The 18,613-nt window shown below is 32.3% G+C and overlaps 1 protein-coding gene, 1 long non-coding RNA gene and 1 pseudogene across 3 annotated transcripts in view; 1 reads left to right on the forward strand and 2 right to left on the reverse strand.

Moving 5' to 3' along the window:
- Nucleotides 1-3,365: 3,365 nt before the first annotated feature.
- On the reverse strand, nucleotides 3,366-6,160 carry LOC143070573 (caprin-2-like; annotated as a pseudogene).
- Nucleotides 6,161-12,209: 6,049 nt separating this feature from the next.
- Nucleotides 12,210-14,294, forward strand: LOC143072020 (uncharacterized). Its single transcript, XR_012977018.1, has 3 exons — nucleotides 12,210-12,317; nucleotides 13,134-13,320; nucleotides 14,154-14,294. It is a non-coding gene; the product is annotated as an uncharacterized LOC143072020 (long non-coding RNA).
- A 3,153-nt stretch (nucleotides 14,295-17,447) lies between these two features.
- Nucleotides 17,448-18,613, reverse strand: part of LOC143072021 (uncharacterized) — a 42,397-nt gene continuing 41,231 nt past the window's right edge. For both annotated transcript variants that reach the window (XM_076246786.1, XM_076246785.1), the window contains exon 18: nucleotides 17,448-18,281. Coding sequence is in view for 1 of the 2 variants with exons in the window: in XM_076246785.1 (XP_076102900.1) it covers nucleotides 17,933-18,281 (349 nt within the window). In the remaining variant the exon portion in view is untranslated. The remainder of the gene's footprint in view (nucleotides 18,282-18,613) is intronic.

Consider the following 18,613-nt stretch of genomic DNA (forward strand, 5'->3'; position numbering starts at 1 on the left):
GAGTTAGAGCCGATGAAGTTTTCTATAATTTGATATAATTTGTCCCAAAAGTAGTACAAAACACTGTAAAAATTTAATTGAGAAACTGTGCAGGTGGGATTTTTTTAATTTTCATTTATGTTCTAAAAGAAATGTACTACGAATTAATTGTGGTCTCGGACCGACTGTCTTTTTTAATATATAAGCTAAATTCACTTTTGATCTTTTACAAAATCATAAATTTACCAATTTCAGGGGGGGGGGGGGGGGACGTTAAAATGAGTGAGGAAAATTGCCTTAGTTGGAGGTAAAACATATATGTTTTAATCTGGAAATGAGTCATTTACTGATATTAAGTGCATGTCATCATTATATAACTACATGTATTTTATTGTGTTTAGACTGTAAAGAGTAAAAAAAGTCATCATAGGAAAATGTATATAAGAATATAGTTGTTAATGCAAAACAATATAATGTCAATAGAATTAATAAATTTTACAAGCATGACATGTAACAGGAATAAGATAAGTCCTAAAATTGAGTCGTTTCAAAAAGTACTTGTACTTATATTCGATGTGTTTAACTAGTCGAGAATAATTATTTTTGTTTATTAACATTTTTAACCGTTTCTGTTTAATTTATTACAGACTGGATGCTGCCCTCTAGATGTCTTTTATTTGTGTTGTGTGGTTTGCTGACTCATTGACATATGCCCAATTCAGTATGTGAATATCATTTTATACATAACGAAAACGCGTGTGAGTTTCCACATTTGAACTGTATATTGTTGATTGAGAATAAAAATATAACTGGGTCACACTTTGTTATATATACCGGGGCTTGATTTAGTTTAACTAATGCCAATTGCTGTTTGCGTTTTGTTCAACGTTGAAGGCCTAATAGTGACATGTACTTGTTCACGTTCACGTCCCTTTGGTTCTATGATGAATAGTTGTTAAAATGACAATGGTATCAAATCATCTTAATTTATATGATAATAGACAATACCATTTTATTAAAAGCTAGTAAATGGTATTATTCAAAGACTAAAACCTCTGTTTTCTAGCATAACAATATGCTCTGACATGCATATATCCAAATGAGGCATATGCCTGGCAGAACACTAAGCAGTCGGTAAATGCATGTTATAAAAGAACACGAAATATACAAGGGAAAAGGGAATAAATCTAAAAAGAGACACAATGACAAAGAACTCCGAACATGAAAAAAAAAACAATTAACAAAACTTGATGTGACCTGCATATTATTAATTCATTGAAACTGAACCTATAGTTTCAGGAATTCTTGTCAAACAACCGGAAAGCTTGTTCAAATTCAATTACAAGTAAAAAATAGATTTTGTTCTCACAGACTACTATCAATCAGTACACATCTAATGGATTTAGTGTAAAGACACGATAACTAGAAAAGCATGACTTTAAATCAAGGACTTTTAGCAATGCCATATATAAGCAAGAACGTGTCTTTTAGTCTACTAAAACTTATAAAGTTTATGAATGTCGATAATTGTTGGTGGCCGTTGAGTGACGTAAACTTCTTCACATCTTTTATAGCTTTGAATTTTGATCTTTGGTGGATAGTTACTAGTCACATTGGCAATCATACCATATCTATAATATATATGAGACAATATCTGAAAAAGTCTAATTTCCATGTCCCGCACTTCACCAGCAATTATTTTTTTATTCAACCATCTTTTTTGAAAATTTTAAGTTTTAGTATAAACTAAATTATATAATGCACCATGGCCTGCCAATTAAACACTCATTCTTATATTTCTTCCAATAAAATATTGTAATTTAAATGTTCAACCCCCCTAAAATCATGTTGTCCCCTGTGTTTTTTTGAAAACTAAATCATTCAAATAATATCCAAATTAATTAAACAGGCGTCCAATTTTCACATATATGATATATTATTTAATAAACTTGCCCCTAATTTGTCTTTTTATATTATAACTATAGCATGTAATAAAATTTTGCAAATTTTAAGAGAAAAAAAATTTGTCCCCAGGGGTGATTTCCCTCCTGTTACCACTGGTTTTTTTTTACCTGTGGAAACGTTTACAAGACCAAGAGTTATTTTCCCATTATGTATTGTGAAGAGCATCATTCCCTGAATGTATTAGTACAAAGAAATAGTTGGAAAGGCGGCCAGGTTTGAAAATTCAAGCCCATCCAAGGTAAGAATTTATAGAAAAATACTTATTGGTGTTCTATCCTGTTATAGCCTTTTTTTACACTTTCTGAGAATATTTTTAAGTGTGCCTCACAACATTAAGTGTGTTTTTATATCATCTTTTTAAAAGTTATATGTCACAGGAAATACACTTACATTTAATGTGATAAAAAGGACAAAAACTATCGCGTAATTCCTTTCTGTTACTTTCTGTCATGTTACCTGATCAAAAGTAACAGCATAACCATCATCAGTAACAGGAAGGATGTTCAAGACAATTTCACTGAAGAATCGAACAGTTAATCTACTATATGCCAACCATTTCATTTAATATAAGTTATCACCCCAATATCAAATAAATTTCAAAATAATATACAGTATATTGAATAAAAAATAGGTTTTTTGCTTTTGATAACAGCAGAGAACATTGTGCAATTCTAGTATAGTAGATAGTAACAGAAAGGAATTTATTTTAGAATTTTTCATTACCTGGGCAGATTTTTCATCTTGCAAATACAGTTTCAAAGGATAAATGACATTGTTTGCTGTTATCTTCCAATTGTGACCAATCTAAAATGATTTATTTTTCTTAAACTTTAAAATAAAGCAGAAAAATCCTTTCTGTTACCAACTCTGTCCTGTTACCGTTGTCCTGTTACTCAAGATTCTTTCATGTTACCGACATATCTGACTATATTTAAGTATATTTCTAAACCTTTAGTATTGCAAATGCTAAAATCAATAATTGGCATTTGATAATTAACTATTGCAGGATATACTAGTAAACCACAAATAGTGTCTTAAACTTATTCCTTATTCCCATTAGAAACTTTTTAAAATTGATTCACTTTGGTAACAGGAAAGAACTGGATTTTTTTTGTACCATTTTTTAAATTGCCATTGTTTCCTTATTAAACAAGTATTTGAATTACAGACAACAGTTCCTAGATCCCCAATGTGTGTTCTTCGATTTGTGCTATTAAAATACCGGGTCTAAAGAATTTTTTTTGGTTTTTTCTTATTGCCAAAAACTAGACTTTTTCAGATATTGTCTCATATGCATAACGAAAGTCATTTGCTCTTAAACAATCAATATACGCCTATATCTTATATGAGAATCTAGCTCTACATAAGTTTTGGTCAAAACAACAAGTTATGCTGAATTTCAGAAATAAACTAAAATAATAAACAGCTAAATCATTTTTATAAATTCAAACTGAATCTAATGTAGTAGCCACCCAGAAAATGTTGGTTTTCCGTGAACGTTGGTATGTATTCTACCATCACCAGCATATACTGAATGGTTACGGACATACACCGTATCACCTTTTGACACATGAGGGGGGGGGCAAGGGGGGTCCCAATAACAGCAAAACAGCAAATTGATTTGGCTCATAACAGATAACAAGGAATTAAAATGGACAAAAACAGATAACAGTAAATGAAATATTAAAATAATTCGGTCTTTGACAAATCAGTATTTCTTATTACGGATATAATCCTTTGTAATGCATTCCATTTTCTATGACTATGTTTTTAGTATTAATTTATGTGTCTAGAATGTGATTAAATTACTACTCAATATAATATAATATTTTTTATACGCTCGGTAACGGAACGTATTATGGTATACTGTTGTCCGTCTGTTGTCAACATGTCGGACATTAACTCAAAAACTCTTTAACCAATTTGCATTAAACTTTGGGAAATTGTTTATATTTATAATTGACGTGAGCTCCCTTTTTTTTTTTTTTTTTTATAAATTTTAGATTTTATGTTAAATAAAATTGGTGTTTTTTTTCAGTTTTCTTTAATATCTCAAAAATGCTTTCACAAAGCAAGGAATTTTGGTAAATTGTTTATATCTATCAACATGAGGTCACTTTCAATTTCTATAAATTTTAAATTTTACGTTTCCGAGTTAACGGGTTTTATTAATTAAAAAGGGGGGATTTTTCCAGTTTTCAGACATTATAAACACAAAAATGTTTTCAGCAGTTCTCATGAAACTTTGCTGAAATGTTTATATCTAGTGTTGTAAACTCCCCTTCGATTTTTATTAATTTTAGATTTTATGTTATTGAGTTAAAGGATTTTATTCATTAGAAAAAGGTGGTATTATCTAGTTTTCAAAAATAACTCAAAAATGCTTTCCGCAGTTCTCATGAAACGTTGGTGTATTGTTTATATATATTGACTGAAGCTTCCTTTGTTGCTAATAAAAAAATGACTTAAAAGAGTTTGAATATTCTGACTTTTTCTAAATTACCATTTAATGAGGTGTAAATTTTTCTTAATAAGACTATGATGCAAAGTGGTATATAGGGTAGATAAATCAAAAGTATTAATTATAAGCATTCAATTTATCAAGTACTTCGAACGAATTTTGACACTCCAAAAGCAATTTATTCCACTATTTTCAAAGGCCTTATTTGAACAATTTTTTATCAGGTTTTTGATTGTACCAAGTGTACTAGTAAATAGAATACATAGTTTAGTAGACAAACAATGGCTTGAAACGAAATAAATCTTTGTTTGTAATGAGTTATGTGCAGCTTCGGACCCAAGTACATGGAATTTATTACAAAGGATAATCATAAGATATACTTGAATTGTCCTGGACCTCACTTCTGTGATGGGTATATGTTAATGGAATTCTTCTCTGAATACGGGACAAACATATTAGTAGTGGTAGACCCCAATGTCCAATGATCTTCAATTTATACCGAATATTGACTGTCAAAAAAAAAATGCTAACATTCCAATTTTCAATAACAGTTAACAGCAAATACAATATCACAATAACAGATAACAAAAAAACTAAAAGCCCAATAACAGCTAACAAAGAATAAGACAATAACAGCTAACAGCAAATATATTTTCAAAATAACTTAAATTGCCCCATAACAGCATAACAGTTAAACCCCTTGCCCCCCCTCACACATGCGCAACAACTGTACCACTGACGGATCCATCATCTCCTTTCTTGGCACGGAGAAATGTAGACCCGTAAACGGAATTGTTAATCATCAGCTCCGTCGAATGTTCAGCTGTAACCATTCGGACAACCCAAACAAATACGTACATCCCTGTTTTTGGACATGTAAAAACTCCAGTATTGCTGTTGTAGCCGCTTCCTTGATTTGCCTTTGTTACATCAAATACAAGTCTCTCACCAGCTCCCGGAATCACATTCTTTGAAATGTAGGCATGAAAAGCAATAACTTCAGGAATCTCCTTCCTGGGTTCGCCCCTAACATTTACAGTGACATCATATCCGCCTACAAAAATCAGTACGACATTTTGTTATAAATATCTATTGTAGGACAGATATCAAAAGTTTGATATACATATAACTTCAGAACATTGAAATCTACTAAGCGCTACTAGAATATGAAACAATATGATTTTTTTTTTAAATTCAATTATATCCCGCATTTACCAAATAACAAAGGACAAGTTTTTGTTTTATTTCATGTTCCGAGTAAAATATTTTTAATAACAAACACGTAAAAGCACTTGACGTTAAGCGTGGTGATTATCAAAGTGTACCTTCTCTAATGGTTGCACGTGACTATTACAGCACGATGAATATAATTTGAGTCTTTTCCTTCAAATTGCAAGTAACGTTTTGTGCGGAACGTATATCTTTTTAACATTCTTAGGTGAAGACGCTGTTTTATTTAAATCCTGTTAAAAAATATAAAAATCTTAATGGTGTATAGAATTAACTACATGTATAAATAATCAAACAGATAACGAAAGCAATATAAAAAAAAATAAAATGTTATTGTACCCCCTTATGTGATGTAATACCCTCCTTAAAATATGTTCTATTGCTTACCTTCCTTACTTTGACATGAATCTTCAGCATATACATAGATGGTAGCAAAACAGACAAGTATCATAGACGTCAACATTTCAAACATTCAAATGTATGTTACTAATTTAGCCAAAACAACACAGTCTAATTCAGGTGAGGGAATATTATCACGAGTGATTTATTAACAAATAATGCCATGTATGCGTGTTAGTGAGATGATATTTGATATTTTTAAAACAGAAACAGATTGTGAGAAATGTAACCGAACAAAACCCTAGACCTAAATAGAAAATAATTTTCATTACTTTTACATGCCGGCTTTCCCGGGTGAAAAAAAAATCAGTCATCAAAGCATAAATATACATTTAACCTTTATATCATTTTCATATACGAAAAATAACAATGTAGAAAATGAAAAACGGAACGCCTCGTTTTAATTCATTGTTGGTGATTAAACTGTGTGTAGGGAAATATGCTCGAAATGTTAAAATAAAAATCTTTTTAATCTGGGAGAACATATTTTTATTCAGGTTGTAATTTTGATTCAACTGCCTTTCAATAACTACGAGTACTCTTAAAGAGATCTGAATTTCACAAGTCAAAGAGAAAACATTATCTCTCTAAAACAGACGAATCCCGAGCTGATTTGAAGTATCGCGCTAAGGCTTATAAGATTGCAATGGGCAAGGCTTTTAATGACTTTCAGTTTAAGGCAGAGAAAGACTTGCGCAGTGCATCTGAAGGCGAACCACGAGAGCTCTAGAATATTTTAAATAACTTGAATAAATCTACGTCAAAAAGAGATGAAATTGATCTCGGTAACTTGTATGAATATTTTAAGAATTTGAACATTGATAAACATCCAGATGATGATGATGACGAATTTATCTTGCCAAACTGTGATGATGATTTTGTAAATAATATACTCAATGGTGAAGTTTCAAACGAAGAAATTTTGAATGCTGTGAAAAATTTAAAAAACAGCAAGGCCCCTGGGTTTGATAAGGTCATTAATGAGTATATTAAATCAACCATTAATGCTACTTTGCCTATGTATAGAGAGATTTTTAATATGATTTTGAATACTGGTGTAGTTCCTCAAATCTGGACGGTTGGAATAATTATTGCTATATATAAAAACAAGGGTGATCTGAACAACCCAGATTCGTATAGAGGTATAACATTAGTGTCCTCACTTGGTAAACTTTTTACAGCAGTACTTAATAGTAGGTTGACAAAGTATGCTGAACTGATAGAAACTATACCAAAGGCACAAGCCGGATTTAGAAAAGGATATAGTACGAATGACAATATATTCATACTTCATGTTTTGATAGAATTATACTTTTATAACAATAAGAAACTTTTCTGTACTTTTGTAGATTTCAAGAAAGCATTTGATACTGTTTGGAGGGTGGGACTTTGGAAAAAACTTATAAATTGTAATATCACGGGAAAGATATTTAAAGTTATTTATAATATGTATGGCAATATCAAGTCTTGTATCAAAAAGGGGGTGAGTTATCAGGGTTTTTTCCTTGTGAAGTTGGTGTTCGTCAAGGGGAAAATTTATCTCCTTTCTTATTTTCTGTATTTCTCTCGGACCTTGAGACTTTTTTCAGTGAAAATGGTATATCTGGACTCCAAACCGTATCACAAAAAACTCTTGAACACCTAAATACGTTTTTGTTGTTATTTATACTATTGTATGCTGATGATACAATAATTTTAGCTGAAACAGCAGTAGCATTGCTAAAGTGTTTAGATGTATTTGAACAATATTGTAATATATGGAAACTATCAGTAAATGTTGAAAAAACTAAAGTGATGGTATTCTCCAAAAGAAAGTACGCTATGATTGATAATTTTAAACTATATGGTTCAATTATTGAAAGAGTGGAGTCGTACCCGTATCTTGGTTTGCTTTTAAACCAAAACGGGAAATTTGTAATAACAAAAAAGAAGTTAGCAGAACAAGGACAGAAAGCACTCTATGCTCTATATAGAAAGATTAAGAATATATCTATTCCAGTAGATCTACAGCTTAAGCTATTTGATTCTTTAATTGATCCTATACTTTTATACGGGAGCGAAATTTGGGGATATGAAAAATTAGACATATTGGAAACGGTGCACTTGCAATTCCTAAAGAAGGTGCTCTCTGTCCGAAGATCAACACCAAACTTCATGGTGTACGGCGAAACAGGTAGATATTCACTAGACATACATGTAAAATTACGTATACTTAATTTTTGGGTAAAATTACTTTCGAATGATTCTAAACTGTCTAGTATTATGTATAAGTTATTGTATGAAATGAATTGTTCAGGAAATATGCAATCAAAATGGTTATTAAATGCGAAATCTATACTGAATGATGTTGGCTTATCGTTTGTATGGAATAGCCAAGAAATTCTTAGTAAAAATAGTATAAAATATTATGTTAAACAAATCTTACAAGACCAATTTGTACAAAAATGGCACAGTATGGCTGAAAGTGCCTCAAGAGGGGAACTTTATTTATCATTTAAAAGGGATTTCTGTCTTGAAGGCTACTTGATGAAAATAAATAAACAACGCAGAGTACACTTGAGTAAACTGCGATGTTCAAATTTAAAATTCCCTATAGAAGCCGGAAGATGGTTAAATATACCTCGTGAGGCCAGAATATGCACATTATGTGACATGGGTGTAATAGGAAATGAATTTCATTATCTGCTAGTATGTTGTAACCCTAATATTGTTCTGTTATTATACCACTTCTGTCAAGCTGTATATTATGTATATCTGCCTCTTGTAACAGTGTAAACTGTCAGAGTGTACAATAAAATCTTGAAATCTTGAAATCTTATGTCTGTGCTTGTCTATTGTCTTTTATGTTAGTGGTTTATTGTGTTTCGTACCGATCAATTGAATTAATTCAATAACAAATAACTTTTTCATAGTTTGTTTTTATGTTTTTCTGTTACACCATTATCCCAATAAGGGGGAGAGTTCAGCGGTAACAATCAGATTTTACCTCGTCACATTCTATATGTGCCTGCCTTTAGCCGCAGAAAAAAAAAATATACTTTAATATTGATAAACTATTTATAATTATAGTAAGAAGTGTTGTTTAATGTCCAGTAACAAGTATGACGTGCATTCCCAGGATAATATTTATGAGATATGATAGTCCCTGATTCACAATACTTTCATAACATTTTGAATGCTTATTGACATTCATATGGAATGGCTATTTAAACTGTTTCAGATGCCTATCACTATACAATACAATATTTTTTATTTTCCAAATTAAAGGGCCCATTAAAAGCATAAAATTAATTACAATAAATTAATGACATAAACATTACAGAGTGATTAAAGAAACAAAATAATAATTCAAATGCATGAGGAAAGGATCAGTGGTCAAGGGGAGATAATTCTGATATTTATTAGAGTATTTAAGTTAACTAATTTTCTGAGTCTGCTTTGAATTGCTTGCTTGAAGCCACGACCTTCCACAATCCGAGTCTTTTACCATGAGACCGAGTGGGCATCGAGTGGGCAAGATATCCCATGATACAGTGGCAATTAGTCAATAAAATTATTTTAATTTCACAAGTATATGCATAAGTCACATGGAATTTGAAACCAAATATTTTTCTATGTCATAAACTTACATTACACATAACTTAACTATCTTCGTGTAATGACTTTTTGTCATGAATTGGTTCAACAGATCCTATAAATATTTGCGTCTTTTTTCTTTGATGTATATCATATAGCCACCTATATTTAGTCCGGCTGATTGGTGAAATAATTGTGGGTTCGATGATAAAAGCATCAAATTTGGCATGGTAGTAGGGATGGGTATTCTAAACAATATTAGCTATGGACCCATCTTGAAATTTCAAAATGGCGGGGTTTTTTTTCAAGATGGACGCCATCGAATATCAAAATTAACAAATGTTACAGAGAGAGAAATGATCACTTCGGTAATCTTATATTTTTTTATTGCACAACTTGACTTTTCAAAACATATCTATAACATATCTATAACATATCCAGTTACACAATGTAAAGTAAAGAGCACATCTATAATGTATACAATATTGTGTATGGTAGCAGTTTGATAAAATAATGAACGTTTTACGAATAAATCGATATCTTAAAATGATACTGAGTCTTGTTTCAGTGTCTTATTTCCATTAATTGAAGTACATGCCATTATTATCTAATACATTTATTTGTACATGTAATTATGTGTGTTGATTTATTAAGTGTTTTACAATTAATATCATTATGTATATGTCAATATTATTGCATATAAAAAACAACTAAAACTGCAATAAAATTAATTACAACTTACAAGAATGGTATGTTTTGATCTACAGCTAAGTATCATCCAGAAATAATCCGGTTTCGAAAAAGAAATCAATTAACTTTGAATAAACTTATCCTAAAAAGTTATTAATTTAACCCCGTAACAAGATAATTGCATGAATATTATGTTCGTCGGTTCTAATATTGATTTTGTTTTCGACAAAATAAAACAGAACATATAGGTGTTGCTATACATTTATGAAAACTTTGAAGAAACACTTCTTTAATTGTATCATAACCCTTTCAAAGCTGTCTGTTTACTGTTGATAAGCTTGCGTTATGTTAATTATCATGTTAAAATGAATAATCTTAAACGCTCACACTCAGAAAGCATGGAGACAGCTACCCAAAAGTTGTTCCGTTACCTTTAGTTCTACGGTCCGACAGTAAAACCGATGTTGTGAGGGTATATGCTACCTGAATTTCTCCTGCTCGACAGTAAGATCGTTCGCTACATGAGTTCCCGACATAAAGAGCGTTATTTTAAGGGTGTCTTCTACTCGGCCTTCTCCTGCTGTCGGACAAGTATAAGCTTAGATGTAGAGTCGGATGTATTGGGACTTTCTAGTTAGAGTGTTGATTTGAAGGGGTAGGTTATCGCCTAAGTGTAGACTTCTATCGTCCGATAGTTATTTTGTTGACAGTATCTGTGTAGTCTAGGGTATAAAGTCCTGATGTCGTAATGATTTTGTGGAATTGCCTTGCTCTTAGTTAAACTCCATTGACAACTCAGTAATTAATTACTAAGCAGTGTTGTTAGAACTATTACTTACCTCGTTTCCACCTCGGATTCACAATTTCTTCAACTATGCATTAAGACTTCCAGACTACCAACGTTGAGAATCTATCTAATTTGGGATATATATTGTATTTGTCAGGAGAGCCGTGGTGTAGTGGTTAGTGCATCGGACGACTAACACAAAGGTTCCTGGTTCGATCCCCGCTCCGGAGAGATAATTTCTGGGACTGAATTTTCGGCTCTCCCTCGACACCATTTGTGAGTATGGTCTTGAGAAACTATGAGAGTCCGTGGGAAGGGGACGATAAATGGCTGATCCGTGTTAAGAGACAGTCCATATCTCTTGCACGTTAAAGACACCCTTGTAGATTTCGAAAAAGAGCAGACTAATGCCGCTACAAGGCAGCAGTCGCAAAGTGGAAAGTAATTAACATACGTTGCAATAACTTGTTTCCCCAATCCTCTATGAACAAAGATGTTTAAGTTTGTCATGATGTATACATGAAATAGTTGCCGCTGGACGATAAGCAAACTATTATTATGCAGGCAAGATGTTTTCATAGTTAAATAGAATATTTGTCAATTGCGTTTAATTGGCGCATTCATTTCGTTTGAAAGGTAGTTTGAAATTGTTGTATTAGGGGCGCAGCCAAAAGTACATCCTTTGCCAAATCCTATAAATAACAAGCTCGAGGACGATTTGACAGTTAATGTTGTAGTTCGTTTCTATTTCGATGAGCATCCTTTTGGGTTTTTTTTTTTGTAGCATGTCTATGGTATTGCAGGTCACACTGTATTTGTCTTAACCATCAATATGAAAAGTTCAGTAAAATAAAGGAAACGAATAAAAAATATATAAAGAAACTAATTATCTACTTAGACTAGTTATTATCATTCGCGAGAGAAAAAAATCATCATGCAAGTATACAGACAAAAATATTCTAGTTTTTAGGAAATATAAATATCTAACATTCTACTCTTATCGTACTGTCCAATCAGATTGATTAGCGAAATAAACAAGGTAGCGATTTATTGTTTGTCAAATGACCATCTTGACATTTATTGGTCTGACTATAATTTATTACAAAAAACTAATTAGATAATTATGAGTCAGAGACCAGTGTACTTATTTGATCTTTCCTATAAAAGGAAACTGGCCATAGCATGATTGATCAAACTCTTCAAAGAACTTACAAGCGCACACATTTCAATGTAAGTATTAATTTTCTGTGTTCTGTATTATCAGTTCTTCAAATGATTTCATATTTACATTACTTTCATTTCAATTACTCTCTGAACACACAAAAAAGTAGTTTTAAAAGTATTTTTTTAAATCAAGTTTACATCATAAATTTACTGTCATGAATACATTTATTTTGTTTGCTACACAAAATGGTATTTTGAATAAGATACGAATCAAAAACTTCTCTTCCGTGTTAAAATTTCACTTTAAAACCCATGCCATGATCTCAAGTGATCCGGAAGGGTGAGCAGATCCTGTTCCACATATGACACCTGTCGTGTTACTCTTGTAAGTACAAACATGTTGATAAGTCAAATTCGGTAGATCACATTCGAAGAAAAGAGGACCGGATTATGGTTTCAATTCGAACATATCAATTCTCATCTGGGAAACAGGTTTTCCATAACGTTCATGCAACTCGTGATGGTGTCCGAGGTTTTTTTTAAGAACTCTTGGTTTAATAACTTCATTGAAGGTAGCAACCCTGTGTGAAAAAAATCAGATAGAACATGCAAGGACTGTAATATGGCTTTAAATGGAGATATATACATGTTGGCTCTGCTTGAATATTGCTACATAGAAAGTAAAAGTTTACAAATATGAAACTGAAATCATCTCTGTCGCAAAGTATTATTCCGAACCAACCATCATTACAATTTCTAGGTGTAAGTCAATGTAATCTTATGATGAAGACTTGAATGTATCTGTTGTATCCTTTATTACAAGTTCGGTGGAATCAACATTCAGTGCATTATGTTTTCAAATACTTTATTTTTGTTTGACAGCACATCATGGCGATGGCGAGGAGATTGTGTATGCTAGTTCTATTGGTTTTGTTTGTTATGTCACTGGCGGATGCCTATGTAATATACAGAAGATACTACGCACCAAGATATTACAGATCATATGCTCCTAGGCCCATCATTTACACCGACGATCTAGATGATATAGACCCTGTGTATGTTATAAAAGGTAAGCCGATATTTTTTTTCTCTCCAACAAATATAAATAACTGACCAGTTAAAGGTTCTGGATCCCATTATCAAATTATTTACTGTTAAAATAAGTTATCAATATTTGATGTTTTGATGTATTTGATTCTTACAAACGAGACTGGCTTTCCAACACCATCACAGGATGAAAAACAATACAAATTGTAAATTAGCCGTTCTAACCGGAAAGTTCAGATGTAAACGTATATGCTCTTCTGTAAATATAGACAATGCAATTTCCCTTTACGGCTGGAACTGTGCCACCTTTAATATAAAAAAATATTTACTTGAATGGAAAGTTGATTTGCAGTTGCTATTTTATTCAAAGTTCAAAACATAGGGATGTACGGCAAATTTTTAACATTTATATGCTCCGAACTTTAAATAGTTTATATTGAAGTGAAAATTGGTACTACACTCCCTTCACTTTTGATCTTCCTCAGAATTCAATTTCAATGCTATCCATTAATTTTTATACTGGTATCATTCCCAAATTATCAATTATGTCTCTATGAGACGAAACACAGATTTCATATCTGGGAATCAGTACGTTAACAAAACAAAATATCTCACCAAAAGAGGCAAAGTTTGTAAAACAGCCGTATCTACAAAGTGCTATCTTTATAGTAGACGCTGAAGGGGATATATCATTTATATGCATACAAGGCTGAAATAACTGAAACTTGTCATTTTACGAATTTGAAGGAACTATTATGATAACAGCAGAGTGTATTCTATTAAGTTTTAGTGAAGAATAATCTTAACCGATATATACATGTAAATGAATAATATTGATTTTTTTTTTATTTGAAGGTTAATGGATGAAGAAGACACAGAATAATTCATTATCATGGAACATCTCATCACTCTACCACCTGACAGCTTCGTTCTTCATCTAGTCATGTAAAGATGAAGATATTTATTTTTTGTATTAAATAAAAAAAATACCTTCAATTTGTTTTTTGTTTGAATTTCATTGAACCAGTATTATCAGTATGAAATTATATATTATGAATATATAAATATATATCTAGTTGAAAAAAAGAGAAAATGATAGATATCCTAGTTTAGGGAGAGTGTTATAGGAATCATCCGGTCTGTAAGGTAACTTTAGCTCCTAAATAGATGGACAGATATTGATGAAAATTCCCAGTGAAGAAGTCGAATACTTGTCATTTAACCAAGAAAATCCCCATGCACACAACACTTGCCGTTGAACCAAGAAAACCCCCTTGCTACAACACTTGTCATTGAACCAAGAAAAGCATAATGCTACACTTGTCGATGAACCAAAAAATCCCCATGCTATAACACTTGTCATTGAACCAAGAAAACCCCAGTCTACAACACTTGTCATTGAACCAAGAAAAACCCCATGCTACAACACTTGTCATTTAACCAAAACAATCCCCTTGCTTCAACACTTGTCAACGAAGAAAGATCGCCACCATGCTACAACACTTGTAATTGAACCAAGAAAAAACCTATGCTACAACACTTGTCATTGAACCACGAAAATCCCCATGCTAAAACACTTGTCATTGAACCAAAACAATCCCCTTGCTACAACACTTGTCAACTAGATATCATTGAGATGGGAGCCATCTCTGTGGGCCCCGCTGTGAATAATGTGCATTAAAAAATTGTATCTTTACCATAGGACATGTGTTTGTCAACTGAAATCAAAGTTTTTGACCTTGACCTTTGACCTACACGCTCTTTACCATAGGACATGGGGTTGTCAACTGAAACCAAAGTTTTTGACCTTTAACTTTGCCCTAGGCAGTCGTTCATAAATTATGACACACCCTCTGGTGTTGGTTCATATACATGTCAAGTATAAACTTTGAAATCATAACGGTTCTCAAGATATAGAGCGGACACGATCTTCACCACAGGACACAGGGTTGTCAACTGAAACCAAAGTTTTTTGACCTTGACCTTTGACCTAGGAAGTTGTACATACATCATGACACGCCCTCTGGTGGTGGTTAATAAACATGTAAAGTATAAAGTATGAAATCATAATGGTTCTCTAGATATGGAGCGGACACAAAGTTAAAGTGTTACGGACGGACGGACGGACGGACAGACTGATCACTATAGGGCGACCCGCCTTTGACCTAGGAAGTTGTACATACATCATGACACGCCCTCTGGTGGTGGTTAATAAACATGTAAAGTATAAAGTATGAAATCATAATGGTTCTCTAGATTCGGACGGACGGACAGACTGATCACTATAGGGCGGGGCCCTAATGAACAAAGAAAAACTCCATGCTACAATACTTGTCATTGAACCAAGAAAACCACCATGCAACAACACTTGTCATTGGACCAAAAAGTTCACTTTGCTACAACACTTGTCATTGAACCAAGACAATCCCTATGCTACAACACTTGTCATGAACCAAGAAAATCCCCATGCTACAATACTTGTCATTGAACCAAAACAATCACCTTGCTACAACACTTGTCATTGAACCAAACAAATCATCATACAACACCTTCATTGAACAAAGAAAATCCCAATGCTTCAACACTTGTCATTGAACCAAGACAATCCCTATGCTACAACACTTGTCATGAACCAAGAAAATCCCCATGCTACAACACTTGTCTTTGAACGAAGAAAATCACCATGCTACAACACTTGTCATTGAACCAAGAAGTTCACTATGTTACAACAATTGTCATTGAACCAAGAAAACCCCATGCTACAACACTTGTCATTGAACATAGAAATTCACCATGCTGTAACACTTGTCAATGAAACAAGAAAATTACCTTGCTCTAAACACTTGTCAATGAAATAAGAAAATCACCATGCTACAACACTTATCATTGAACCAAGAAATTCACCATAATACAACACTTGTAAATGAAATAAGAAAGTTACAATGCTACAACACTTGTCATTGAACTAAGAAAAATCATCATGCTACAACACTTTTTAATGAAACAAGAAAATTACCTTGCCCTAACATTTGTCGTTGTATCAAGAAGATTGCCATGGTTTATTACTCATCATCGAACCAAGAAAATTACATTCCTGCAACACTTGGTGTTTAAACTAAATTAATCAGATTATAAGGCATTCATAATTAAGCTGATCTAGGCTGTCTTATCTTTCAATATATGGAAGAAAATATGTCCATATTAACGAGTGCATTCCTAGAAATAAGACAATTTATGTCACTCTGTTTAAGCAACATCACAGGGAGGTACAAAATTATGTCATTATATGAAAATCCTCTTGCATGACCAGTGCAGGGAAAATTGAAATTAAAGTTTCCTTTTTTGCTGAATGGTCATTCAAATAAGTAACTGAGCAATATTTCATCGTCAAAACTTAACCCCTACATACCAGTCAGAATTTATATTTTACTACCAGGGTACTGCTTGCTTGAACATGGATCCATTATGTGTCAACTGACTTTGGCATTCAGTCTCATCCTAGGATTGGTACAAAATAGGCTAGGTGTGTTGTAGTTATATTTGTCATTGGATTGATGTATCATTCAGGTTACCCCCTGCAGGATAACTTTTGATGTATAATTCAGGTTACCCCCTGCAGGATAACTTTTGATGTATTCCTCACATTTCCTTTATTCATAACTAAGTAACAAATATAAGGATACCAATGACAAAAGGAATATAGTACAGAAATAAAAAAACTCTTCCTTTTATTACAATTATCAATGCTAGATTCTGATAATTGAGTTAGAGAAATGCTTTGGGAAAAAATACGGCAAATAATGTCAAGATTACAAAGTTACAGAGATATGACTGAATGATATCTAAAGAATATTTTGATTGAAAAGAAATTATCTGTAACAAATGGCTAATCTGGTGAAAAGTAGGGAACTAAATCAAACGGACTATATTATAAAATCACTTAGATTTGTTGCTTTACCCTGCTTGGACACATTATTCTGACTACAATCTGTGTTCTTAATCTTAAACGACAATGGATTGGAGGAGAATCTGTAAATATCAATTTTAAAGTCTTTATTTTACCAGTCTATGATTGAACCCCTTTCTACCATATTTCAGGATTCTTATATCAACATGACATGTTTCAGAGTTGTAACAACAGTCAAAATATAACTTTATAACATTTTATTTAACATCTTTTAATATACAAAATAATGCAGAAAATGAAGGAACTTTTAAACAAAAACAGTATTTATTATTAACACTGTTACATTGAAAATAACAAATTACAAATAAGTTGCATATCATTGAAAAATGTTCATACAGTAATGAAATGACAAATTTCTCCAACTACAAAGCAGTCTGGATTAAAGATGGGTCAAATGAAAATGTGTATTTTTAAAACAAAGGTATATTTTATTATTTGAGTTGTATTGCATATATAAAGAGTTTACTGGAAAAATGTGAAAGTCTGCTGATGCTTAACACTTCAAACAATGCACTGTCATTTAACAGATCCACATCAAAGTAGAAAGTAATAATTCAAAAATTCATTGCACTTGATCTTTTTTTCTGTTCTAAAACCACTTGCACCATCGCTGAAAAACATCAAGCCTACAAAAAATTCATGACAAAACCTTGTTATATACAATATATCATTCTGTACATCTTTGTCTCTTTGCTGCTGGCTTCTTCTTAGATTTTCGTTTTCCCCTTTTTCTTTTTGTTCCTTTCTGTTTTCTCTTTCCTTTTCCCTTAAGCTGTTGTTTTTCAAATCTTTTCTTGGCTTTGTCAAACTGAGTTTTAAACCCCTCATTATCAGACTGTTTCCAGATTGGTACAAATGATCGAATTGGAGAATTCTGAAGCTCTTCTAAAGTCCAACCCCCTGGTAACTGATTCTCTTTATTTGTAACCTTGTGGTTAGGTGGAGTTTTAGCTGGTGACCAGTCATATTCATCACTGTATGAAGATTCTTCAGAACTACTTGTTGATTGATTGGCCCTGAAATAGAATGGTATGCAGGCATTATAACAATGTACTTTTTCAAGATAAAAAAACCCCAAATAATGGCTTTTATGCATGGTTATTTTACCTAAATTCTTCATGATACTATAAATAATTTAAGCATTACATGATTGTCCAATCATTCTTCATGAAACTATAAATGTTTAAAGCATAATATGATCGTCCAATCATTAAGATAGTCTCATAAGTTGGGATTTGAGTACTCAGAGAAGAAGTTGTATATTAACCGATTTAAAGACAGTTTTTTATTTGCACCTCCATAATTTGTCCATTAAGCAAAATTTGTGGTTTTGTTGAATTCTATTTAT

This window comes from Mytilus galloprovincialis, chromosome 4 (genome assembly GCF_965363235.1).
Source record: "Mytilus galloprovincialis chromosome 4, xbMytGall1.hap1.1, whole genome shotgun sequence".
In the NCBI taxonomy this organism is placed as follows: Eukaryota; Metazoa; Mollusca; class Bivalvia; order Mytilida; family Mytilidae; genus Mytilus; species Mytilus galloprovincialis.